The following is a 23,028-nucleotide window of genomic DNA, read 5'->3' on the forward strand; positions in this document are numbered from 1 at the left end:
CCACCACACCACGCACAACCACCCAGCACGTGATGCGCCCGCAGGCAATGGGGGCATTTAATATGCTCTGGGCCCCCAGCAACAACGAAATTGCAAGAGGCCGCTGCAATTGCCGTGGGGGGGCAGAGGGCCGGGCCGAGCGCAGCCAGGGCGCTCCCCACGACCATGCGCGCAGGCCAGCGCAAGCGCCGCAGACGGCCGCATCGCCCAGCGCAGAACCCGGCCTTCAACAGGACCTCCCCGGCACGTTGAGCGTCGCAGCGCACAGGTGCCTCGGCGCAGGGGGTGCCGCGTTCCGCTACGCTTTCCAAACTTCCGGCACCTGAGGCCGGGGGCGCCCTGATTGACTCGCTCCCGCAACGGCGGCCTGGGCGCTGTCGAGGGCACTGGTTTTTTTTTTGCGCGCGGTGCCCTCAGAGCTCCCCAGGCTCCGCCCAGTGCCGGGGAGCCGCCCGATCGCAACTTCCGCCGACAAGTGCCCGCGATGTGTTTTCTCATCAGTCGCCGCGAAGCCGCACTGCGGGCATACAGCCGCCTGCGCCGCAGGCACCACCGCAAGTGCACCTCCAGCCACTCTTACGGCTTCCGCCCAAATGACTGCAGGCCTGCTAAGAAAATCACTCCCATTCCTTCGCAGTAAAGCACGTCTCCTCTAATGGAGTGTGCGCCGAAGGACGTTCCTCCTCCGCCCCTACACCCATTATTGGCAGCTTCTCGCACCGTGGCCCGCCAGCGCCTCACTGAGCGACCCACAATTCCGGGCCCAGTCTCAATTCCACATCACGCACAACTGGAAAAGCCCCGCTGATGAATCGCCAGTGCGAGGGATGTCGCTACACGCCGGTATGTGCATCTGTTGGGCGGGAAATCTACCACTTTTGCCCGGGGCCTCCGAAACGTGGTTTCGCCCGACGTCCGACCGCCACATGCCTTCGAGAATCATCTCGCCTTGTTCGCTGCGCCCTCGCTGCTGTGAAATACGTTTCTCCCCGCTTGCTGCCGACAACGGCTCCAATAATAACCCTTAAAAGCGCATCGGTAGCGCACACGACGTGTGCTAGGGCGGTACGCCGAACAGTTTGATGACAGGGTTGAAGGGGGCTTGGGCGAGCTGCTCGGCACTCCGATCGACAACACCGCCAGGGACGCCGCGGTCCTACCAGTGCGACTCGGAGGGTAGGGTCGAAAGAGACGGGCGCAGCTCGCCATGTCTACGCACGGCTGCGCCAATATGAAGGACGCACAGAAGGAACGCGCCGCCAAGCTTGACGAAAAGAATCGCGACCACACCACCACGTTTATTACGAACCCCGATGGCCTGATTTTCGTCGCCAACGAGGCGCTCTGCGCAGTTGCACCCCTCACCGATACAGAAGTCGGTTTGGATGACCGCAGTTGTGTGATTTCCCCCTCGAGGAGCGTTTGGTAATGTGTGTGCTTCTGGAAGGCCAACGGCGCCGCGGGTGTGACGGGGGCGCGTCGCACAGGCACGGCTACACGCGAGCCCTTGCGCCATCCGCCACGAAACGTTGAGTTGCTCGCTGGCAAACCTGTTGTGCATCTGCAGGTTCACGTGCGTTACGCAGCCACATTTAACGGGGGCCTCGAAGAAGCGTTCCGACACCCTTGCCATTGACTGTCAAATGCGCGCCCTGACCGATGCCACAGCGACGTACGCCGGCCGAGCATCCCAGCCCAAGAACCAAATCGGAGACACCCCTCTGCAGGCGGCAACGCGGCGTCTGCGGAACACAATCGGCGAGTACGGAGTCTGGGCAGCCAACAACACCCTCCATTTCGGGCCGTTGTGAGCACCACAAAACGGCGCTCCGCACCCGCAGAGTCGGGAGTGGATGAAGGTCGTACATGCAGATGCGGAGAAGCGGCTTGACACGTCAGCCGCCATATCCCTCATCCTGCAGGAGGTGCGATCGCACCTCCCCTGCGGACGCCTGCTGTTGTTCACGCGGATGCGGGAGTGATAAATTCATAGAAGTCGGGCGATTCTGGACGGAGAAACAACCAATCCACGTCTCTGTCGAAAAGTGGGGAGTTTGTGGTCTGGTGGTGGGGTGTTTAGTGAAGATGTTGTTGTTTTTCCCCTTCAGCTGGTTGTAGGTTGGCAGACGTGAATGGGTACAGACGACGGCGACAGTGTTTCGGAAGCAACCCAAAGTCCTAACTCGCGCATGCGAAAATAATGCATCATCAACTGATGAATTCGGCCCAATTCCCTGGAGAAGGAGGCCCAGAAACAGACACACACGTACTTCACCACCACCAAGACAGAATACCCTTATGTTGGCGTTCTCGCCACCGGCTCCGCGGCCAGCAAGGGCCGCACCACCTTCAGAGGCGCACATTACCACCGTCCCGGCCCAAGAGAGGACCCGAGTACAAAACTTCTGTAGGACAAACATCTCCATCTTTCACCTGCCCCGCCCGTTCCAAAACACAAGGCCGCCCATGAAAGACCACTGCCCGACAGACACCTCTGTGGCCTTGAGGTTGCACCCGTATGTTGTTGGCTCGCACCACTGCCGTAGAGACTACAGGAGACGCACACCTTAGCAATCATGTCCTTGTAAGGCTTAGAACTGTTGCCCACTCAAAGCCTTCAAAAGCAAAGGATGACAATAAAGGTGGATTGAAGATATCATTACATATACATGTATGTATGTAGGTGTGCAGAACTAAAGGGTTGCGAGGGAAGCAGCACAAAGAGAGTATGCGTGAAGAAAACAGTTAGAGCCTACCAACAGCTATGTATTTATCCTTTAACCATGCGATGTATGCATTGAACCCTTGGCATCTAATATGTTTGCATGCCTCATAATTTTTCTTTGCAGTCGTTTTGTATATAACACTGTATTCCGTATTGCAGTCATACATTCTTACATTTATTTCTAGAATCCGCCTCGCTGGCTCCACCCATGGAGAGCACAGCTTTCTAGAAACATGTTCTCCACGCAAAGGCTTATGCATATATATATATATATATATATATATATATACGCATTTTTAAAGGAAATAATACAATCGTTCACTTAAGGGGGAAAAAAAACATGATCCTCTTGCCTTTGGGTGTGTTTTCAAAAGCCTTGTCCTCCATTTACTTCTAAGATGGAACACGTGGGTCGCCAGTTGGTCTTCCCACACGTGCAAACCACAATGCGCATATCCCTACTGCCCATGGCACTCAACCACCGCATGTTCATATAACGTACGCACGCCTGGGTGTAAAACTCCACAACTTCGTCGCGCGAAAGGGTAGCTACACCACAGGCAGCAAAAATAATGATGAAACTTGCCAACTGAAAAACCTAGGGAGGGGGAAGAGAAGAATAGGAACTGCCTGTGCTGCTTCACTCTTTCTCATTGATAGTCCACAGCTTGAGTGTGTCGTCCAGAGAGGAGGTAAGCAATTTGTTCCGTGCAACGTCCATGTGATAGACAGTGCTGTGGTGCCCCGTAATTGTCTCCAAGTGCTCTCCCGTCACGGCATCCCACACCATGACGGTCCAGTCCCTGGCGCAGGAGTAGATGTACTTGTCGTTGGTGGAGAAGATGGCCTGATGAATGGGCACCTGATGGCCCGTCCAGAAGAGAATGCAGCTCTTGCTTTTCCAGTCCCACACCCGCAGTTCATGGTTCATCGAAGCGGTAACAATGCGGGTGTCGTTGTGTGAAAACTTGCAGGACCAAACGGTGTCTGTGTGGCCGGTCATGGAACAGTACTCATCATCCTTGGCCCAGTTCCATACCTTTATCAGGCGGTCGTCTCCGCCAGAGACAACATATCTGCCACAGTCGGTGTTGCTGAAGCAGCACGAAAAGACAGCGAGGGTGTGGCTCCGCAGCGTTGCCATCTTGGCACCAGAGTCGGCGTTCCAAATTCTCACCGTATGGTCACAAGACGCAGAGACGATGTAGTCGCCTGTGGAGTTGTACTGCACACAGTAGACCTTGTCGTCGTGCCCCTTGAGAGTGTACACCTTGGCGCTGGTAGCCGTGTTCCACACCTTGATCGTGCGGTCATCAGAAGAGGAAACGATGCGGTTTCCACGCGGTGAAAAATCACACGAAAGCACAAATCCATTGTGACCTCCCTTCATAACGGACGAGCACCCCGTCAGAGTGTTCCACAGACGCACTGAGCGGTCACGGCTGGCGGTACAAAATCGATCCCCTTTTGAGGAGAAGGAGCAGCAGTAAACAGCAGAGGTGTGCCCCGTGTAGGACTTTTCCTCGCAGACCTCCAGCTTGCCAGAGGAAAACGCCTTGATCTTGAATACATCACCGGCCTTCATGTCTGTCAGTTTGTCGTCTGACGCTCTCTTCCGCGTCTCTGGTGGAACACAGATGAGTTTCATGCGTTTGCCCTCCTGCGCTTGGCTCTGGCTCATCTCAAGGAACATGCAAAACACATCATCGTCGTCCATGTCAATCAAATCTTCCCCTTCGTAGAACGACGTGGCCATCTTACGTCCAAACTTCTTTTCCAGCATCGTACAAAACTCCTCATATGTTGTGTTAGGGGAAATGTAAAGAACCTTGTTTGCTGTACTCTTCTCCTCTTGGCAGTAGACGGCCAACTTCCCCCGTGTTGTGCGCGTCGTCAGAAGTAATGAGTCATCTTCGGCGCCATCGCTAGGGTTTCGTGCTATCGTGACCGGTGTGGCAAGCGTCGTCATTTCCTCGCGCATATGCGCCGTGAGATCCATTTCAGGCTGTTCAAGCACCTGCTTAATGAAGTTGCTGATGGTGTCACGCTCCTCCACGGACATGCCCGTAATTTCGTCAATCGCACCCACCCCAGCGGTGGAAGAGACCCTCACTCCGTGCTGCTGCTGCTGCTGCTGCTGCTGCTGCTGTTCTTGTTCCTGTTCCTGCGGTGGTAGCTCGGCTGACAGTGTCGAAGACTCCGCGGTCCTCTCCGCGGCGGTATCTTTCTTTGTGCCACTCTTTCGCAGGTTCTTTGCCGCTACCGCCTCTGTGAACATCGAAAAAATATCTTCGTCACTGGCAGAAGACTCCGGCAGATTCTTGCGAAACGTCTCTATCACCAACTCTCGTGCCGCATTCTGCTTTATAAGCAGCTCAATCACAGCGTACTCTTTGGTGCTTGGCAGACCCATGTATGAGAACTGCTTTCCTTTGAAGTACAGCGTTATCTTCTCCAGTTTCTCCCTCAGCTTCTCTTCCTTGGCGGGGATGCTCATCTTGCGCCTCTTCTTCTCCTCATAGGCCTGTTGGGCGTCGCCAAACAGCTGCTGAATGTCTTCGTCGGTGTATCTCGCGGCATCCTCAATGTTTTCACGGAATGCCTTGACCGCGACAGCGGAGTTGACTTTCATCTTGACGAGGATCTCAAGCAAATCCTTCGCGCGGGTCTCTGGCCGTCCATCGTAGACCACCGTTTTCCCTTCTACGCTAAACTTCAGCTTCGCCTTGCTCATGGCGCAGTGGAGGGATGGGCCTCAGTGACTTTATCTGCTGCCCCTGATAAAAGCAGTTGTTGTTGCTGACCTTGATATCGTGTTTATCTTTTGACGCAGTGGTTGGCTGTTACAATGGGGGTGTACTCATCGCCAGTCCAACAGTTACGCACAGACGTGTGCGACGACAAACGCAGAGACACAATGTATGCGTGTGTGTGAGAGAGATAAAAAGGGTGTACAAGTGGGTAAATACACCGTCAAACAAGCAGTTTAAAGAGGCAAGGAAAAAGAAAAAACAACACAGAAACAACAAAATAATAATAATAATAATAATTCTTCACCACAACTGCGCGTGAATTTCCGAAACGATAATAACAAATATCAGAATATACATACAACTACGGAAGTTCACTTGATATAAATCGATAATGGTGTCACTGGCTTCTACCGTTGCGGTACTTACCGCCCTTCTCGGCTCCTTGCCGCTCCACACAGCGCTGCCATTTGCTGTAGACACGCCGGAGCTTTGCCTCACGGGCACCGCACTCGCTTTCCATGTCAGCTATTTCGCGCTGCTGCTTGATGACTGACTGAGTAATGCTGTCAACGCTGCGTTGCGTTTCTTCAAGGTTGTCTTTCATGTCCAGTCGCCGTTGCTTGATGGATGCCGCCCGCTCTGCTAACTCACGGCACCTGACGTCAGCCTCGTGCTCGCCAAGGCGCGTTTGTTCCTTTGCCTCCTGAATCTGCTGTATAAGAAACTCCTGTTGCTTCTGCATTCCCAGCACCTGCATCTCCATCAACTCGCGCTGTACCCGCTCCGAGCTGACACGCTTCTGCAGCTCCTCGTGTTTTCGCCCCAGCTCCCGCAGCACTGTCGCGGAGACATGCACCAAGTCGATGAGGGCAATGTCAGCCTCCTTCACCCCCGCCATCCGCGCACGCCAGCGGCTTGGGTTCTGATCATGGCCCACAGTTGTCAACCGCATCCGCAGCAAGGCAAGCTGCAGAAACGACGCCCATTGACACCTTTCTTCCTCGCTTCGGGTGCGGAGGTAAAACGCGTCGTTTGATTCACCCACAGTAACAGCAAAGTAGTGGTATCGGTCATCTGTGCACTTTGGGTGTGCGGAGGCAGCAATATTCCCCAGAACCCTGCTATTCCTTGTAAAAACCTTGTACCCCTTCGGTTTTTCACTGGGGGAGTTCGTCTCATAGTAGTGCATCCCCTTGTCGTTCACACGGAAGTACCGCTTCTGCCACTTCAGACCCATGCGGCGGCTGTCGGGGGAGAGCTTCTCCAAGTATCCGTCCTTCACCACGGTCTCTGACAATAGTTGCAGATACTGCGGGCCCACCGGCTGCCAGAGCGCCTCGAAGGACTCCGTGACGTTCTCCCCGCAAGCGTTGCAGAGCGTACCGATCGCTTGCCCGAATTTGTTGCCAAGCGTTACCCGAACTCGTGGCTCGTCTCCACTCTTTATGCGTAATTGAGGTGATGCTTGCGGTGGGGAGTCGAAAGACTCTTCTTCCGCAACTGCTGGTGGTGATGGTGCTGCGGAAGCTGCCGTCACTTCCTTGCTCGTTGAAGTGGCACGCCTCCCACCCAAAAAGTCATCCTTGTCTTTGCCGTCACTGTCGTTATCACTGGGTGCGGCGTCTTCGCAGGAACGCACAAAGAGGCGATACCAATACTCCTCGTCCCGCGGGTACGCCGCCGCCTCGTCACCGCTAAAGTCGCCTGGCTCATTTGCCTCATACGCCTCGATAAGCGCGTGGGCGTCCACAAGGCTCCTTGGGGGACACTCCGTCACCTCCACCTTCCCATCACCGTCATCATTATTCTCACAGTCATCGCTCCATGCCTCCTCATCAATGCGGCTTCGGTCAGCTTCGATACGACGGCGGCTGACGAGGCGTGTTAACACCGTTGGGGCTGACCTCTCCGGTTCAGGACCCAACTCTCGCGTGAGCCGTTCAATAATTTCCTCCTCACGTCCAAGATAGTCTGCAAGCAGCTGCGGCACCTCCCGCAAACGTGTTGGATCGTATCGCACAAAGAAGCGGCACACTCTGTTCTCGTAGTCCCCAAACGTTACCCGCACAAAAGGTAGTAGCTGATCCTCAGAGATAAGGCTGTAACACATATGCTCCGCATCTTTCCCTTGGGAAATGAGCCAATTAGAGAGCCGTTGTCGTTCGCCAAGGCTGTTGTTATCGACACCCAGGCCAGCTTCAAAACCTATCGGCAGTTTTTCCTCCCCACTGCTTCGGTTGTCCACTATCTCGCCAACCTCTGTTGGCTCCGGCCCATATGTAGCAACAAGACTGTTGATAAGCCTAGTCCTACCCTCCGTCCCTGCAGCCTCAATAAGCGTATCCACACCACTCAGCTTCTCCGGAGCGTACATCGTAAAAAACCGTGTCAAGCGTGCCCTGAATAAAGTGGTTTGCAACAATGAGGAAGAAGGCTCTCCCTGAGACTCTGCTGAATTCGCCGAGGTAACAACAACTGGTGGCGGTCCATTCTCTGCGACAAACAACTCAGGCTTCTCACGTGACAATGCCAAAAGCACGTCTTCGTACGAAGCCTCAGCCACGCACAAGATCCTTTCAATAACTTTTTTTGTTGGTGGGCTTTCGGAGCAGAAAATCCCTGCCCCCTCAATTCCAAGCCGCTGGAACTTTTGTTGTTTTCCAACACACAACTCCTCCCATGGAGGCTCCGGGCCATACTTCTTCACAAGCGCCTCAAACATCTGCTCCTCCCGTCCACTGTAGGCCTGCAGAATGGCGTCAATCATGCCAAGCTTCTCCGGATTGTGCCTCCGCATAAAGCGCTCGAGACGCTGCCGAAGAATCTCAGACATTGAAATTGATTTATTGTGGAATATAACAGGGATGAGTAAACTACATTTTTGGTCAGAATAACAATGTGTAAACAATAGCAAGAGAGGTTAATGAAAAACAAAAAAAAGTTAAAACAGAGGAACAAAAGTAATAAGACAGAAAAGGGTGTGGGAAAATATTTGTCACATGGTGCTTGCAGGCGCCGGGTCGTGCATTCACGTAGTGAAACTGTATTGTCGTCACCCCTCAAAGGTGCTATCAGCAGAAATGTCAAGCAGAGCCTCGAGTAGATCGGTACTGTGAAAGTCCTGTTTGTATTGAAGCATCTCGTGCCGTGTTACCCACGCGTGGTCCTTCAGCACCGGCTCAAATTCGGAGAATTTGGGCCGTCCCATCAGATACGTTGCCGCATATATAAAGAGGCGAGTGTTTTCAACGGTGTTCAGCACCGTCGCCTGCGGCGCATTTGACCAAACGTAACTATCCAAGGCATCGCTGTTGTGCTGCGCCATCGCCCTGGCTACGCCCATGCGAAGTGTTTCCCGTGCCTTGAGGAGGGTCTGCGGCACCGTCCACTTGCCGCTTGCTGCTTCCTGCACGATGAGGTAAAGGTAGTCGTCTAACTTGCGATGAATCGAATGACGGGAGGGAGGGCCGCCGTCCCCGAGCTCTGCGGGATTCCATAGATCGTGGGGCGTCACTCGCTTCTCTGGTTTGTAACGTCGCAGCACTACCCGCATGGCATCCTGATAGAGGTCCAGACCAAAAAAGTTGCTTTTTGTCTCTTGCGGGTCAGTGCGGTTCATGATGTCGATGGAGAGCCCCCGTTGGCCCATGAAGTGCGTGGCGGACTCCGACGCCTCGTGTCTACAATACCGCTGGTGCTCGCGTTCCAGCAAGAAACTCATCTCCGTCTCGAGCGGGTGCAGTGTGTGCTTCACCACCGGGTGGCGGTGCAGAAGGTAACCCACCAGCACGCCGGTCGTTGACTCCGGAGACGTGTCCCCCAGAGGCAGCTGTGGTATGACGGGTGTCCGATGCTGCGCGTGAAAAGAGCGTCCGGCCAGGTGTGGCGGCAGTGGTACAAGCCGCATTTCTTTGGTAATTTCAGCTCTGGCAATAACAAAAAAGGGGGAGGGAGGGGGGACGTTTCACACTTTTTCCCCTTTACTGAGATACTGATGGCCAGTAGCAATAAAGAAAAAAAAATAGAGGGAGGAGACTCACGGCATACACGTATAGAGAAGTACAGTGCACGCACGGCAGCGAAGGGTACACACCCACGCATTGCACAGCGAGGCATGAACCACCATTACCAGCATCATCAGTGTCATCGGCGCCCCTCACCCGCTTGAAGCTCCAAGGCCCTAAGTCGTGCCTCCACGTCTCTCAGCCGCAGCACCACTGACTCCATTGACATATGCAACAGCAGTTCCAATCGTTGCAGTCGTGCTTCAACTGTAGACGCGGCACCATCACCCCTACTGTCGTCGACCAGTGCCGCCGTGTCCACCACAAGGCAGACAGACAAGAGATCAATAATTTGCTTTGTCTTTCGTGCAAAAAACTTCAGCTTAAGCGTCTGTCCAGCGACCACGTCACACTCGGCGTCGTGAAGGAACAAACCTGCTGCAACGACAGTCCCTTCATGCGTATGAATGACGGTTTCGCCAACATGTAGCTCCAGCACACGCGCGTTGCTCACGACAACGAGATGCCGCAGACGCTGTTGCAACTGCACTTCCACCCATGGGGCCACCGCTGCCTTGTTTGCGTCGTCAAGCACCACTGCTGTCGTTGCTGCACTGCCATCCGCCCTCGCGGCAGCGGCGGCCTCCGCATGCGCACGTGCAGCTTCCGCATCGCTGCAGATCATGAGGGGTAGAGGTTGGCAGTCGTGGCGCTGCCGCCAGCTGCACGTTACGTTGCCGTCCATAGCGCTCGGAAGATGCAAAGAGAAATTCAAAAGGAAAACAAGAAGCATATCCCACGTGACTGGCAACATAAAAAGGAAAGCCACACAAAGCGCACCCTTCCGACAACGCTGGTGACAAACATGCGCCATCTGCACTCACACCCCCCCCCCCCATCCCTCCCAAATAATAATAATAATAATTATTATAGACTGCGCAACAGCAAAGCGCGGAGGAAAAAGGGAGGGAAAACAAAAAAAAGAAAAAGAAAAAACAGCATTCCTCCTTCTAGTGGTTTTTCATTCTCTCAATTCTCACAAAATAAAAAAATAAAAACAAAAGCGCGGTCAGAAGTAAAACGGGTACCTTGATGTATCCCACTCCCACGCCTCTACGCACCCGGTGCATGCGCACCACAGCATATGAGAAAACTCTAATTAATCTATCATCGTAAAGGCGAGCAAAAAACAAAAACATAGGCTGTGTGTGCGTGTGTGGCGCTGCGGCAAGTGTCAACGACAAGCAAAAAACGAAAAAAAACGTAGCGGTAAGTGATAGAGAAAGAAAAAGATAACACCGAGGGGGGTGGGGGTGGGGTGGGGGTGGGGAAGCCCAGCCTTGCAAATGCTGATCCAAATTATATTCTTCCTCTTTGCCTTTGTCGCACACGCGTGTGGGCGTGTATTTTTCCTTCTATTGTCCCCTCTTCTCCTTTTTCGCCTCATTCGTCTACCAGTGAAGCCGCACTACCACCGACTTGCGGGCCGGGTGCTACCCGCAGCGAACGGGCATACCCCCCATGCAGTCTGTCCCCAATCTTGTGGCCGTACGGGCTCGTGTGCAGCAGCGGCTTCACACGGCTGGATATCTCGCGAAACTCCTCTCCACTGTTGGAAGAGTCAATGATAGCCTGTAGAACAAAGTTACCGAACCCGTCCTGCATAAGCTGCCTGAGATTACTGGTGTCCATAACGAGCTCATTCACCAGTTCCCTGCGGGCTGCCCCGTCAAGTTGCCACACAACCTTTTCAATGACATTGGATGCAAACTTGTTGCGTGAAAGCACCAACCAGTGCCCCGCAAAAGCGTGGCACACCACTGACACGAGAGAGGCACGGTCCATGTGTTGCAAAATACACTGTACCACGTAATTGCCATAACAGTTCATCGTGAGGCTTGGTAGCACTGGCAGCAGCATCGAGATAACAGAACGCTGCTGGTGTGGTAGGGTATTTTCAATGGTGCGTATGACAGCAATGCATCCCTGTTGTGATACTGCCAGTTGCTGGCTGCGTTGTGCAATCATTGTCACAATTGGTGTGAGTGATTCGCTCTTATGGCGTTCAAAGATGCTTTGCACAACACGACGAGTGTGTTGTGAGTTAACAGCCAGTTCAAGTATTGTTTCTGGTGTAAAGTGTGGCAAAATCGTTTCTATAAGTTCTGTCGAGGCACTTTCAATGAGTGTACGCACGACGTGACACCCTTGCGGGTCAAGCGCAACAATGTTGAGCTGCGGAAGAAGCTCGTCAATAATAATCTGTACCTTGTCCATATGCTGCAGCCGAAGGACCGATACCAAAAGATGGCGACCAGCCACCGTGCACGCCGTCCTTGTGATGTTCCCTACAACACCGAGAAATTGCTCCAGTAAACTGCTGTTCACGAGAAGCAATTCTGTCCCACCTGTCTCCCGTGCAACGCAATTGTTGTGGCACTGCATGGAGCTATCACAGCTATTGTTGGAGGAGTTCATCTGCCGTGAGGTGTTTGTGGAGCTGCACGAGGGGGTTGCTAACTGCGACGCGTACGGATTGTGCGTGTAGCGTCGACTTCGGCCACTCTTCACCCCACTGCCTTGTGTGGTGGCATTGTAGTTGGCTTCCGTTGACATTGGCCGTGCAGGTGCCTGCTTCACATACACGCCACTGGATGACACACGGATATGTGGGTCATTCGAAGCCGCCATGACCGCTACCGTGTAGTACTCGGTCCTGCGGGATATGGTCTAAAAGTATAGTTGAAAAAATTATAAGAAGAAATAATAATGACAAACAAATACATACATAGGTTTGAAAGTCACGCATGCAGCTTACATCATTGCACGTTTGTGGAAAAGGAACCATACCTCCTTCACTTTTTTTCCCAGATATATATATATATATATTCATCGGCAAATTGACAATTTTGTACATTATCGTCATCGCTGTCTCTGTGTTTATCTTCCCAGCTACAACGGAAGCAAATAACGGCCTTTTTTGCGCCGCATGGCCACAGCTATAGACCGCGTTGCTGGTGAGGAGCGCATAGCGGCCTTTTCGCCCGCACCTCCACGCGCAAGTGACGGCAACAGGGTTGTTTGCCGCGTACCCCACGCGGTCGTCAGTTCTGTAGGATCAAATGGTGGCAAACGTGCCGCCTCCTCAGAGTTAACAGCTGCTGTTTTATTGACCTTGCTGCTTGGCGACGCTGTTACGCGCTCTGACGTGCGCATGCGCTCCTCACGCTCTAATAGGTTCATGTGCATAAGCGTCCGTTCCCGCGATACGGCGTCAAGTCGGTTTGCAATGGACACCGCAAACGCCCTCCAGCGCGTTCGCTCAAATGACAGGGCGTCCATCTCCTCCTTCAGCTGACTACACTGTAGCTCCGCATCCTTGTAACACGAATCGGTAAAGTTCAAACGAACGCGTGTTGTGCGCCAGTCCGCCTCCATCTTCTGCAACCGTTTGCAGCACGCAAGAACCTCTGCCACCCGCGCATCCCTCTGCTTCACAGCAGCCTCCAACGTCGCGCACTTCGCCATTGCCGCGTCGCGTTCTCTAATTAACAGCGCCACTAAGCGGCTAAGGCGCTCAACCTCTTCTTGGTAGAAAGAAACTTCACTCAGGTGACTCCCAGTCACGGTGTTAGCGGGCTGTGCCCTTTCCGTGGAGGCGGCAGCTTCTAGCGTGGATATCCGGGTCTTCATAGCCGCAACCATCTCGCGAAGGGTGCTGATGACGCGCTGCTGCTCCATAATTGTCTTTGTAGAGAGTTCAGCATCGGTCTGGGAGGGCGGTCCCAGCTCGCTCACTTCATCGCTCATCTCCTCCTAGCCACTGTAGCCACGCCACGCAGAAGAGAAAGAAAGACTGGCAGCAGCAGCAGCAGCAGAAGAAGGATTTAAACGCACCGCCAATTCATGCAATACACACGCAAGACACTTTGCTGCGCGGTTCCTTCCCTGCGTGACACTGCAGCAGACGAATGTAACTGGAAAAAGAAAAAAAAACACGAGCACACAATAAAAAAAAAAAACAGGAATAAAATGGCTGTCACAAACTTACTGGCATGTAGAGATGAGGAATTCAATGGCCGCGAAGGAGACGCGCTCAATGGCGTCGCAGAGTATCAACAACTCCAGGAACTCTTCACTGCCGCAGTTTTTTTTTTTTTTAGCCAGCCGCTCCATCTCCTCCGAGTACTGCAGCTTCCTCCGCGACGGAGACACCTGTGAGGCGCCGCCTGTGTATTGACTTGGAGTGGTGCCCGCAGATACAGTGTCCCGCCATTGTAACAACGCACACAGATGCAAAAGCTAAACTACGTGGCATCATCTACAACACAAAAAGGTGGCGCTACCCACCAACGCCTCCTCACCGCTCGTGTCCCCTGTGGGACCATTTGTTGCGACGTTGACACCAATGGGCTGGACGAAGAGAGATGACAAGGCACAGGCCACTTAGAGAAAATGCAGCGGCCCCCGCAAAAACTAAAAATAAAAAAAGTGCCTGCTCAAGCAACGGAATGCAATCCATAAGCCCTGCGCTGCGCTGCAGCGTCAATGAGTACCGCGGCAATCGTCGGAATCCCACGCCGCTGCTAATAAGGGACGTGAAGGAAATATTAGAGGGGGCGTTCGTATCTTTCTGGTGCACTGACATACACCCCGACAACACCTTCACCGGCGCATCGCAGCTCTCAGCGCAGCACGTCATGATAAGTGCGAACTTCACACGCGACAATTGTGAAAGGGTACCAAGGTGCAGTTGCAACACCTTCGCGCAAATCTCCAGCACGTTTGACAGTTAACGCCGTACACGCGCCTCCTCCCCCAGGAGAAGCGGGATAGAGAGTGTGATGAGCCTGCAATTGCAAACAGACTGCAACACACCCTACACACGGTGACCATTACCACTCACAATGCGGCTCCGGCACACGTGATACTCAAGGTGCATTGTCTTACTGCACGCACACAACAACACGGCCAGCTTCCACGCGCTAGTCTCCACGCCGTCGTGCCCAATCCACTGCACAAGTACACACACTCGACTCACAATAGGGTCGCCAAAACGGAATTGCGGCTTTTCTGCCGCGTTTAGCCATTGGTAGTTGGCAATGCACTCGCGTTAGTTGGCGTCGTTTGCTGCCATGTCGCGAAGCACAAAGTCCAACTCCGCCATGCCCTCCACCTCAAAGATCTACGCGTTGAGTACATGACTGGGAATGGGAGAACTACACACTCGTGTAACACCTTTCAACTTTTTGTTAATGGTATGTGTATGAGGTACTTTGTGTGTCTCTGTGTTTCGTTTTAATCCACTGACGGTGCTCTTGCTGGTGTCACTCACCATCGACACAACTCTGCCTTCTCAGTCTGTGTGATACAATACAAGGAAAAAGGAGAGGAACAGTAACAAGGGACCACGACGGAGACATCGCATTATGGTGTCAATTTTCCACGCAGAACAAAAAAAAGAAAGAGATACATAGATGCATATGATGATAACGGGAGAGATTCTTCCTTTAATAAAAAAAATTGCCCAGAACTGTATTGAAAGGGGGAGTAAAATTTGTTGTGTGTCTTCGCTCCCCTTCTTGAGATTCCATCGACCTCTTTCCTCTCCCTTCCAAACATGGCACATCACGTGAACGGGGTGCCTACAACACACTCAGCAGACCTGTGCGGGATAAATCCATGACGCCCCAGATGCCACCGTACGAGTCATTGTGGTACGCGCGCACGATTGCCGCGAAGATCAGCACCGCCTCAAAGAGGGAGTTTACTCCCTGATGTGTCGCGTACGTCTTGTCATTCGCTCCACTACGATACCGCACGTAAAAGTACGGTTCCCCAGTGTCCCCAACAAATATCGCTAGGCCTGCCTGCGGGTTCATCGGCTGGTGTGGGAACTTCACGTAGTTGGCAAACCCATCGACGCAGGCGCGAACAATGTGAATCAGCAAGTGGGCGTCGGTGGGGAAGCCGTCGTGCCAAAGATCCGCATCACCGTGGTTATGTCTATATGAGGCGAGCGTCTTCTGGGACGCAAAGGAACGCAGTCGCTTGACGATGTACTGCCGTTGTGCCTGCTGCTCCGCTACCGAAAGAGGCGACGCAGAGGGAAAAGTACCGGATGGATCGAGTTTCGCCTCCAGTGAAAGGCGTTGGTCAAGGTGAAGGATGGCGTCAAAATTTTGCACATTTTGTGCCTGACCTGCAAGCTTCTGACGCTCGTTCAAAAGAGCGTCACGTTTGCGCAGAACCGTCGGTGTTGTCGAGGCCAGCAGATTTGTGACACCAACACCGAGTCTCGCTGGGGCAGATGGCCGAGGTAAGGGGACAGTCTCTTGCAGACAATGCATTGTGTCAAAGGAACTGATCTGACGTTCCGCGAACCAGCGGTCGCAGACGGCTGTCTCTTCCGCCAGCTCTTGGCAGAGATCGGAGAGCCACTTGCGCGCCTTGAGGAGTGAGCGCTCAGCACTAAGAATGCCTAGACCAGTCCACTCTGTCTCTACAGGCTGCGCTGCAGTCTGCTTCTCGGCGCCACCAAGGTACTGTACGCGAATACCATCTGAGGGCCCCACTGCGACGGCGGCCCCCACCAATGGCCCACTAAACGCAGTTCCTCCACCGGCGGACGATGAAGTGACGGCGGGGGCGGAAAGCGTTGCCGTAGAAGCAGCGGCCGCTGCAACAGCAGGCAGCGGGGCCTCACCGCCCTTGTCAGTAGCCAATTCCTTCGAGGAGAGAAAGCGTTTCAGCTCCGCCTCCGAGCGAATCGACTGCTGCTGTTGAAGTGAGTGATGTTGGTGAAGTCGCAACTGCTGTGAGCCACCAGCTGCAGTAGTGGGGGGAACATCCACTTTTGGCAAACCCCCAAACAGCGTTGATGCGGGTACAGCGATCGACGAGAAGGGTGCAGACCACCCCTTTGCCCTGTGGCTGCTGTCCCCAGCAGCGCGAGGACCACGTGCAGAGCGCGACGAGTTGCGACGCACACCGCCTCGTATAGTCAGAAAGACCAGCAAAAACAAAGAGGCCGCAAAGACGCATCCGAGAATGCTGCAAACGCGCTCCAATTTATCGTCTTCAACAACTTCCACAAGCACATTATCCACCCAAGTGTGTGAAACTGACCGAGGGTGCATCCACGCCTCAACACGTGCCGCCAAGTACAACAGCGCACTGGTGAAGGTAGCAAGCTTAAGATGAAAGCGTTTTGCATCCCTCCCGTATGCCTTCGTTCGCCGCTGCTGATCGAGCTCAATCAGCTGTTCACTGTACGATAGGCGCATCTATCCTACTCTCAATCCAAGTACGCGTATCCTTGCTGGAGTTCAGTACATGTGGATAAACAAGAGAAAAAAATAAATAAAAAAGGACGCGAGTGTACAACTACACGAGCCCCCCCCCCCTGCAAAAACAAACAAACAAACAACAACAACAACAACGTACACTCACACCAAAAGGTAACGCCGCCTACTGTCTCTTCCATGCGTTTTCCGCCTGCTCTCCCCTCCCCTGCTCCGTTGTTGTTGTTGTTCTTTTTTTCACCCCTTCTTATTGTTGTAAATTATTCCTTCAAACCATAACACCGTAGTCGCGCGCCTACAGACTGGCGGGTGTGCGTGTGTGTACGTGGATGTTCACATCCGCATTGGCAATTACTTCCTACGTTGTCTTCAATGTTTTGCTTACAGCACGCCACAGTCAGCAATCTTCACAGTTTTCTTCGGCCTGTCGTTGCGGCCTGTCTCGGTGTCTTCCACCTTCTTCACAACGTCCATGCCATCGACAACTTTTCCAAAGACAACGTGCCGGCCGTCAAGCCAGGGTGTGGGGGCCGTGGTCACAAAGAACTGTGAGCCGTTCGAGTTGGGTCCGGCGTTCGCCATGGAGACGGCGCCCACGAAGTGCTTGATGTTCATGTTCTCGTCATCAAAGCGCGGACCATAAATAGACTTCCCCCCCGTCCCGTCAAAATTCGTGAAGTCACCGCCTTGGATCATGAATTTACGGATGACACGGTGGAAGATGGAGCCCTTGTAGCCAAAGCCGTTCTCGCCAGTTGCAAGCTGCTTGAAATTCCGAACTGTTTTGGGCACATCATTGCCGAACAGGCCAATCACAATGCGACCCACCGGCTTGTCACCGATAGTGACATCGAAGTACACCTTTTCCGTCACTGTCGGTTCCGCCCGCCCACCACCTACCACAGAGAGCAGTAGTAGCAGCAGCGTAACCGTTGGAAGAAGCAAATATCGCATGAATGAAAAACTGTAGGAGACTTGGTAAATTCTGTAAATGGTGTAAAATAAAGAAAACGGGGGAAAAAAACAAATAAACAGAGGAATGGCACTCATTAAGGAACACCAGCAGCAACGCCTAGAGACGCCAGCAGACAGGGAATACGAGATGAGGTAAGGGAAGAGTTCAACATAAAAAAGGTGCTTGTGTGTGGGGGGGAGGGGGGGAGTAAAGTCTCCTCAGCGTCGCCCTCAATTAAAGCAAAGAAAAAAAAATCGATGAGAGAGGTGAAGTTCACTCCTGGTGTGTGTATATATATATATATGTATACGCGCAGTCACTATATGTACATGCATGCATGCTTGCACTGACGGTGTGGAGAAGATAACGTCTTCATTTGTTACGCGTTTTAGAGGCTGTCTCACGACGCAATCTGTCCCTCACTGCCATGAGAATAACCCCAAGAAGATTTTTCCCCGTTCCGTCACCACGGTCGCCCCAAAAGTCATCGGATGTTGTGTGGTCAACAATAAGTTTGTCGCCTGTCTCCAAGAGGAGGTTTCGTACAGTATCATTTTGCTTAAATTTCATGTAGTTACCAAGCAGCATGACATCAACCTTCACCCGGTTCCAGTCGTCACGTTGGCTGCTGGTTCGCTCTGCTTCCTTCACGAGACGGTCCAACTCCCAAACAGACGTTGCCGACCGCAACGCCGCTGCCGCTGGTGTGTCACGAAATCGCTCAGTAAGGAAGTAGTGATGCACAGATGGGTATTGTTTATGACGAATAACTACTGGATGCGGTGACAGTGGGCTGAAAGCACCGTACGGCACCTCATGTACATCGTGGAACCGCACAACACTCTTACTCATACGTGGCACAACAATCCTGCCTCACCTTAGATAAGTCTCTATTCTTCAGCCTCCCCCAACGTATTTTCCTTCTTTTGTATCCTTCTTTTTTCTCTCCGCGTGAACGTATGTGTAGATCCTCGGTGGCGCGTTGCTGACTGCTGCCCACTCACGCAGACCCACCCCCTTGTTCAGAGGCCGTTTTCGCTCTAAATAGTTCTTTCCTGCTGAGCAAGTAACAAGAGTGAGAGGCGGGAAGAAAGGAAGACGGTGATACGTTTCCACACAGTACAGGCAAACGTACAAAGTTAGTTATGGATATTTTCTAGTTCGAATCTGCCGCAGGCGCGTGGACAGGGAAGTCCGTGAGTTGTCGTCAAAGGAAAATAATGCGAGAGGGAGAGGAGGAATGAAGCAACCAAGATAGAAACAAAGAGGAAGATCTCATATTTTGACGCAACGAATATTTTTTCCAACCAATTGTCTTCATAGCTTATTCCCTCATATATATAAGTTTCCATCATAATCACACGATCTCCAGTGTCCTCCTTTCTCTCTCCCTCTCTCAGTCTTTGCGTAGCTCAAACAGCTCAGTCCAAATACCATCCGCCTTGATGATGTGGAAGCATACTGCGTCACCCGTAAAAATGTCACGTTCAGCCGCTCCAGTGAAGGCGTTCTTAAGCATTTCAAGAGTCTCCTCCATGCTGAGCTCAGCCGGGACCTGTCGCACCATGTGCTGGCGCGTCAGCAGACAGTCCATGAGCGGCTCCACGAAGCTACTGGCGGAGCCGGAGGTACCGTAGCGAAAGGGTTCTGTCGATCCCACAGGGTCATAGCTGTAGCACACACCAGCACCAGTTTCGTCAAGTCCGGCAATCATATTAAAAGTGTAGTACGGGAAAAAGCGTCGCTGATACAACATAGTGGAGGTGAGTTTGGCAATGGCCTTTGTGGAAGGCACCTTTCCGCCGTTGTTGTACTGGTACCACTGGATACGATACTTCAACATCTGCTGAAGCTGAAGACGGTCTGCTTGCATACCTGTTGACGCGAGAAATGTACGTTCAGTGAGCTGAAACAACTTGGAGCGGTCGTCACGAGTGTGAATGCAGAAGTCACCATTCAGGCGCGTGTCCCCGCCCAGAATAACGTAATTGCTACCAGCAATAGCGGCGATCGTGCCGCCGTTGTCCGCATAGGGGGACCACTGCTGCTCCTTCACTCCCTGCCGCGGGAGCGTTAGCGTGGAGTCTGCCAGCTTCTTTGGGTGACAATACTTGTACTCCATGTGGTCCTCAATCATTGGTGATGCGTTTGTGTGTATTTATTTTGTGTGTGTTTGTTTGTTTGTTTTTTTGTTTCTTGTTTCCTTCGTTCCTTCCTTCTTCCTTTGGCCTGATGTCCGTGGTAACTCTGTTAACAAACAATAAGGCAAGGAAGGCAGTGCGTATACACGACAGGCCGTACACGTGCTGAGATGAAAAAACACAAGGTTAAGAGAAGAGGCGCAGCATGCGTGAGTCACACGTTCCTCACCACCACCGCTGTCAGATCCGTACTGAAGGCAAATAGACACACGCGCAAAGAAGAGTCGCTGTTCTCATGCGTGACCACTACGGCGGAATGCCTCCTGCATCTCACGTTCCTTTTCAGCAACGCGCTGTCTATAATGTTCACGTGCCGCGTCGCAGGCAGAACACGTGTCGCCACGCACCAAGATACGCAGCATCTGCTGACAGCTTTCGAACAGAAGCAGTGTCGCATAGGTCGAGGCGGTAAGAAGCCACATGCTGTAGTTCTGCGACCCCTCACTAAAGCCAAATTCACGCGTATTGAAAATATCCCACGGTCGTTCACGTGGCCGACGAGCCTTTGGGAGGCGTACGCGCAAAAGCGACGTTGCCCGCATCGCTACATACGAGCCGCGCACACACCACTCACCCTTACGCAGATTGAAACAAATACGATTACAACAAAAAGAAAAAAAAACAACAACATCACCATCATTATTAAAAAGTCAGTCCAATATGTACTAACATATTTATTATACACATTAGACACAGATCGGTAAGTACTCATGGACGGGGTGCGTCTGCGCATGAGAGCAGAGAGAGATAGATAGATAGAGAAACAACAGCAACAACCAGACGTGGGTAAACGGTAAGCGTAATCCCAAAAATCTCGCCACCCGAATGAGCTTCAAGACTGATTGTAAAAGGGCAGAGTTTCAACAAAGAAGCGGCGGTACCATTCGTCTGCAACTAGTCGCTCGCATGCCGCGCGAACGGCACCCTCAGTATTACGCCGCTCAAACACCATCAACGTGCGTTCCTCAAAGGCGAACGGCGTGAAGAGTGGGCTGTAGCGTGCGTCGGACGACATCTTCGACAGCGGCTGAGACGGCCGCTTTGGGTTAAAAAAGAGAACGCTCTGCAGGGGGTCGCTTCGTCCCTTGCCCTGATGAATGATCACCAGATCTGCAATAAAGTCCGATGCAGTGAAGTGCCGTGACACCGATGCACAGGCGAGGATCCCCGTCGACAGTTGCTTCACCCACCCTGGTGAGAGCTCTACATCAGGGTCAAGGGTTCGAGAGAAGACCAGGCGATAAATGTCGCGTGCGCGAAGGCGGGCAATAAGTTCGCGTGCCGACTGCAACGCTTCATCGGAGCTACTTTCAATTGCCTCCAGCACCCAGTCACCCAGTTTCAACAGCAGCGCCTCCTCCGTGGCACACTCAAGGAGCGTATGGCCTCCTACCATAAAATGTGGCGCAGCCAAATTAAAAATGTCTCCAATCATATGTCCAATTGCCTTGACAACGTAGTGCTGATAAACATTTTTGTGAAGCTTCGCACGCAGTGTAAAGAGCTCACGCAGTGAAAGCGCCAGCTTCTCCTCAAATGCAAGCTGCCACTGTCCGCCGTCACACACTAAACGTGCGGAGTTGAAGAGGCGATTAACACGCACATCCACCGTCGGTTTCCCAAAGCAGCAGAGTGAGTCCCGCATGAAGTAATCAAGCTTGTCTACGTCAATACCGCTACGTTTATTGCTAATTATTTCTCCGTACTTCATTGCCAGGCTGCAGCGGCCTCGCATAAGACCAATAACGTCTTCCACGTCATCAAGAGGGAGGAACGTCCTCAGCACTCGCCGCGTGATACGTTCTGACATGTCCTCATGATTAAATGGTACACCACAGCGCGTTGTAATGACGTCTTCAAAGAGGTGTGAGAATGGGCCGTGCCCAATGTCGTGAAAAAGACCTGCGAGCATCGCCTTGTCAATGTCATTGTCGCCAATGCCCAAGTCAGGTTGGCGGCGTTTGATGCTCATTAGAAGGTGCCGCGCCATATGCGCCACACCGATAGAGTGCTCAAAGCGCGTGTGCACGGCCCCAGGGTAAAGAAATGAGGAGGCACCAAGCTGCTTCAGGGAGCGCAATCGTTGAAACGCCGCCGTGTCCACCGCTTGCAGGACGATAGGTGGCAGCACAACGTGCTCGTGCACACGATCCAGCAGCGTCGTTTCACGCAGCTGCTTTCGATACATCACTATCACTTACAAAAATAATGATAATAATTAAAGCGATGTCGACTCAATATGAAAAGGGAGAGATATTTTAACACATGGAGGAGACAAAGTGAGGACCCAGAGTGCGCGCGGCGCGCCGTCGTTCCATTACCTTACACGCGCGCACACACACACCTCCAGAACGCGGCTCACTTCTACTTAGAAACACCAGCACAATTAATCGCACACTCCAGTTGCCAGAAAGGGATAAAAGTGCATCCCTGCCCCTTCCAGCACACATACAGAAACCGGCATACGGATAATAGGATTCCTCTTACTTGCCTTCAAGCACCATGTCCGGAATGAAGTCCCGAATCGGGTATTCCCGCTGGCACTGTGGGCACACAAGTATCCCTTGTCGCACAGCCACCTCCTGCAGAACGTGATGAATTGCCTTGAGGTCCTCTGATTGGTCGGAGAGATCAACATCTTCCAAGGTCTCCGGTAGGCGCCTCGCGGAGTCTAGGAGATCCCGCTGTTGCTCCTTCACAGCGTTGAACGCCCCTAGAATGAAACTGTAGTCCATGCGGGCCAACATCAAACGAATAAAGGCCGAGTCAAATTCGCAAGGCATCACCTCCGCCTCCACGTCCCGAAGCTGCAGTGGGAAGGACTGACACTCGAGGCAGCAAAGAAAATTGTGCGTCAGCAGCCGCATTTTGGTCACCACCAAAAAAACAACAACAAAAACAGTCACTTTATTTTACTTCGTATTGTGCAAAACAGATGGAGTGAGAAGGTGTAGGGAGGAAACAAAAACAAAAAAATATAGAAGCGGAAACATGAAGCAAAGTCAAAGAGAGAGAGAGAGAGAGAGAGTACAAATTAAAACAAAGTAAACTAAAAACAAACCGAAGGTAAATACGGACAATAAAAA

General features: G+C 52.6%; 17 protein-coding genes across 17 annotated transcripts, besides 16 other annotated features; 2 read left to right on the forward strand and 15 right to left on the reverse strand.

Annotated features, from left to right (window-relative positions):
* TraAM80_05972 (uncharacterized protein) lies at positions 1-326 on the forward strand (the record flags this gene model as incomplete). Its single annotated transcript, XM_029382830.1, has 1 exon — positions 1-326. A coding segment is annotated over one exon (326 nt), but the record flags the coding sequence as incomplete, so codon positions are not given.
* An 830-nt stretch (positions 327-1,156) lies between these two features.
* On the reverse strand, positions 1,157-1,633 carry TraAM80_05973 (telomerase reverse transcriptase; the record flags this gene model as incomplete). The annotated part of the gene is made up of 1 exon (XM_029382831.1): positions 1,157-1,633. The coding sequence occupies one exon, from the start codon at positions 1,631-1,633 to the stop codon at positions 1,157-1,159; it is 477 nt and encodes a 158-aa protein (XP_029237303.1).
* Positions 1,634-1,895: 262 nt separating this feature from the next.
* TraAM80_05974 (uncharacterized protein) lies at positions 1,896-2,426 on the reverse strand (the record flags this gene model as incomplete). The annotated part of the gene is made up of 1 exon (XM_029382832.1): positions 1,896-2,426. The coding sequence occupies one exon, from the start codon at positions 2,424-2,426 to the stop codon at positions 1,896-1,898; it is 531 nt and encodes a 176-aa protein (XP_029237304.1).
* A 557-nt stretch (positions 2,427-2,983) lies between these two features.
* Positions 2,984-3,014: a microsatellite.
* Positions 3,015-3,365: 351 nt separating this feature from the next.
* On the reverse strand, positions 3,366-5,459 carry TraAM80_05975 (antigenic WD protein; the record flags this gene model as incomplete). The annotated part of the gene is made up of 1 exon (XM_029382833.1): positions 3,366-5,459. The coding sequence occupies one exon, from the start codon at positions 5,457-5,459 to the stop codon at positions 3,366-3,368; it is 2,094 nt and encodes a 697-aa protein (XP_029237305.1).
* Positions 5,460-5,713: 254 nt separating this feature from the next.
* Positions 5,714-5,774: a sequence feature (A-rich).
* Positions 5,747-5,775: a microsatellite.
* Positions 5,776-5,875: 100 nt separating this feature from the next.
* TraAM80_05976 (uncharacterized protein) lies at positions 5,876-8,311 on the reverse strand (the record flags this gene model as incomplete). The annotated part of the gene is made up of 1 exon (XM_029382834.1): positions 5,876-8,311. The coding sequence occupies one exon, from the start codon at positions 8,309-8,311 to the stop codon at positions 5,876-5,878; it is 2,436 nt and encodes an 811-aa protein (XP_029237306.1).
* Positions 8,312-8,530: 219 nt separating this feature from the next.
* Positions 8,531-9,385, reverse strand: TraAM80_05977 (39S ribosomal protein L46, mitochondrial; the record flags this gene model as incomplete). Its single annotated transcript, XM_029382835.1, has 1 exon — positions 8,531-9,385. One exon carries the CDS (start codon positions 9,383-9,385, stop codon positions 8,531-8,533), a length of 855 nt encoding a protein of 284 aa, XP_029237307.1.
* Positions 9,386-9,621: 236 nt separating this feature from the next.
* Positions 9,622-10,296, reverse strand: TraAM80_05978 (uncharacterized protein; the record flags this gene model as incomplete). Its single annotated transcript, XM_029382836.1, has 1 exon — positions 9,622-10,296. One exon carries the CDS (start codon positions 10,294-10,296, stop codon positions 9,622-9,624), a length of 675 nt encoding a protein of 224 aa, XP_029237308.1.
* Positions 10,297-10,389: 93 nt separating this feature from the next.
* Positions 10,390-10,414: a microsatellite.
* A 38-nt stretch (positions 10,415-10,452) lies between these two features.
* Positions 10,453-10,478: a microsatellite.
* A 306-nt stretch (positions 10,479-10,784) lies between these two features.
* Positions 10,785-10,812: a sequence feature (G-rich).
* A 113-nt stretch (positions 10,813-10,925) lies between these two features.
* Positions 10,926-12,173, reverse strand: TraAM80_05979 (pumilio protein 5; the record flags this gene model as incomplete). Its single annotated transcript, XM_029382837.1, has 1 exon — positions 10,926-12,173. The coding sequence occupies one exon, from the start codon at positions 12,171-12,173 to the stop codon at positions 10,926-10,928; it is 1,248 nt and encodes a 415-aa protein (XP_029237309.1).
* Positions 12,174-12,353: 180 nt separating this feature from the next.
* Positions 12,354-12,371: a microsatellite.
* A 63-nt stretch (positions 12,372-12,434) lies between these two features.
* On the reverse strand, positions 12,435-13,292 carry TraAM80_05980 (uncharacterized protein; the record flags this gene model as incomplete). Its single annotated transcript, XM_029382838.1, has 1 exon — positions 12,435-13,292. The coding sequence occupies one exon, from the start codon at positions 13,290-13,292 to the stop codon at positions 12,435-12,437; it is 858 nt and encodes a 285-aa protein (XP_029237310.1).
* A 49-nt stretch (positions 13,293-13,341) lies between these two features.
* Positions 13,342-13,366: a microsatellite.
* A 97-nt stretch (positions 13,367-13,463) lies between these two features.
* Positions 13,464-13,515: a sequence feature (GA-rich).
* Positions 13,516-13,909: 394 nt separating this feature from the next.
* On the forward strand, positions 13,910-14,278 carry TraAM80_05981 (uncharacterized protein; the record flags this gene model as incomplete). Its single annotated transcript, XM_029382839.1, has 1 exon — positions 13,910-14,278. The coding sequence occupies one exon, from the start codon at positions 13,910-13,912 to the stop codon at positions 14,276-14,278; it is 369 nt and encodes a 122-aa protein (XP_029237311.1).
* Positions 14,279-15,127: 849 nt separating this feature from the next.
* Positions 15,128-16,768, reverse strand: TraAM80_05982 (uncharacterized protein; the record flags this gene model as incomplete). Its single annotated transcript, XM_029382840.1, has 1 exon — positions 15,128-16,768. One exon carries the CDS (start codon positions 16,766-16,768, stop codon positions 15,128-15,130), a length of 1,641 nt encoding a protein of 546 aa, XP_029237312.1.
* A 125-nt stretch (positions 16,769-16,893) lies between these two features.
* Positions 16,894-16,923: a microsatellite.
* Positions 16,924-17,167: 244 nt separating this feature from the next.
* Positions 17,168-17,740, reverse strand: TraAM80_05983 (cyclophilin; the record flags this gene model as incomplete). Its single annotated transcript, XM_029382841.1, has 1 exon — positions 17,168-17,740. The coding sequence occupies one exon, from the start codon at positions 17,738-17,740 to the stop codon at positions 17,168-17,170; it is 573 nt and encodes a 190-aa protein (XP_029237313.1).
* Positions 17,741-18,030: 290 nt separating this feature from the next.
* Positions 18,031-18,050: a microsatellite.
* A 63-nt stretch (positions 18,051-18,113) lies between these two features.
* TraAM80_05984 (putative GTP cyclohydrolase II) lies at positions 18,114-18,593 on the reverse strand (the record flags this gene model as incomplete). The annotated part of the gene is made up of 1 exon (XM_029382842.1): positions 18,114-18,593. The coding sequence occupies one exon, from the start codon at positions 18,591-18,593 to the stop codon at positions 18,114-18,116; it is 480 nt and encodes a 159-aa protein (XP_029237314.1).
* Positions 18,594-19,137: 544 nt separating this feature from the next.
* TraAM80_05985 (proteasome beta 6 subunit) lies at positions 19,138-19,878 on the reverse strand (the record flags this gene model as incomplete). Its single annotated transcript, XM_029382843.1, has 1 exon — positions 19,138-19,878. The coding sequence occupies one exon, from the start codon at positions 19,876-19,878 to the stop codon at positions 19,138-19,140; it is 741 nt and encodes a 246-aa protein (XP_029237315.1).
* A 9-nt stretch (positions 19,879-19,887) lies between these two features.
* Positions 19,888-19,943: a microsatellite.
* Positions 19,934-19,966: a microsatellite.
* A 209-nt stretch (positions 19,967-20,175) lies between these two features.
* TraAM80_05986 (uncharacterized protein) lies at positions 20,176-20,484 on the reverse strand (the record flags this gene model as incomplete). The annotated part of the gene is made up of 1 exon (XM_029382844.1): positions 20,176-20,484. The coding sequence occupies one exon, from the start codon at positions 20,482-20,484 to the stop codon at positions 20,176-20,178; it is 309 nt and encodes a 102-aa protein (XP_029237316.1).
* A 47-nt stretch (positions 20,485-20,531) lies between these two features.
* Positions 20,532-20,581: a microsatellite.
* Positions 20,582-20,675: 94 nt separating this feature from the next.
* Positions 20,676-20,704: a sequence feature (GA-rich).
* Positions 20,705-20,774: 70 nt separating this feature from the next.
* Positions 20,775-22,130, reverse strand: TraAM80_05987 (uncharacterized protein; the record flags this gene model as incomplete). The annotated part of the gene is made up of 1 exon (XM_029382845.1): positions 20,775-22,130. The coding sequence occupies one exon, from the start codon at positions 22,128-22,130 to the stop codon at positions 20,775-20,777; it is 1,356 nt and encodes a 451-aa protein (XP_029237317.1).
* Positions 22,131-22,425: 295 nt separating this feature from the next.
* TraAM80_05988 (multifunctional methyltransferase subunit TRM112) lies at positions 22,426-22,809 on the reverse strand (the record flags this gene model as incomplete). The annotated part of the gene is made up of 1 exon (XM_029382846.1): positions 22,426-22,809. One exon carries the CDS (start codon positions 22,807-22,809, stop codon positions 22,426-22,428), a length of 384 nt encoding a protein of 127 aa, XP_029237318.1.
* Positions 22,810-22,948: 139 nt separating this feature from the next.
* Positions 22,949-22,970: a microsatellite.
* The last annotated feature ends 58 nt before the right edge of the window (positions 22,971-23,028 follow it).

Source organism: Trypanosoma rangeli, assembly GCF_003719475.1.
Source record: "Trypanosoma rangeli strain AM80 chromosome Unknown Tra_15.4_contig_00207, whole genome shotgun sequence".
NCBI lineage: Eukaryota > Euglenozoa > Kinetoplastea > Trypanosomatida > Trypanosomatidae > Trypanosoma > Trypanosoma rangeli.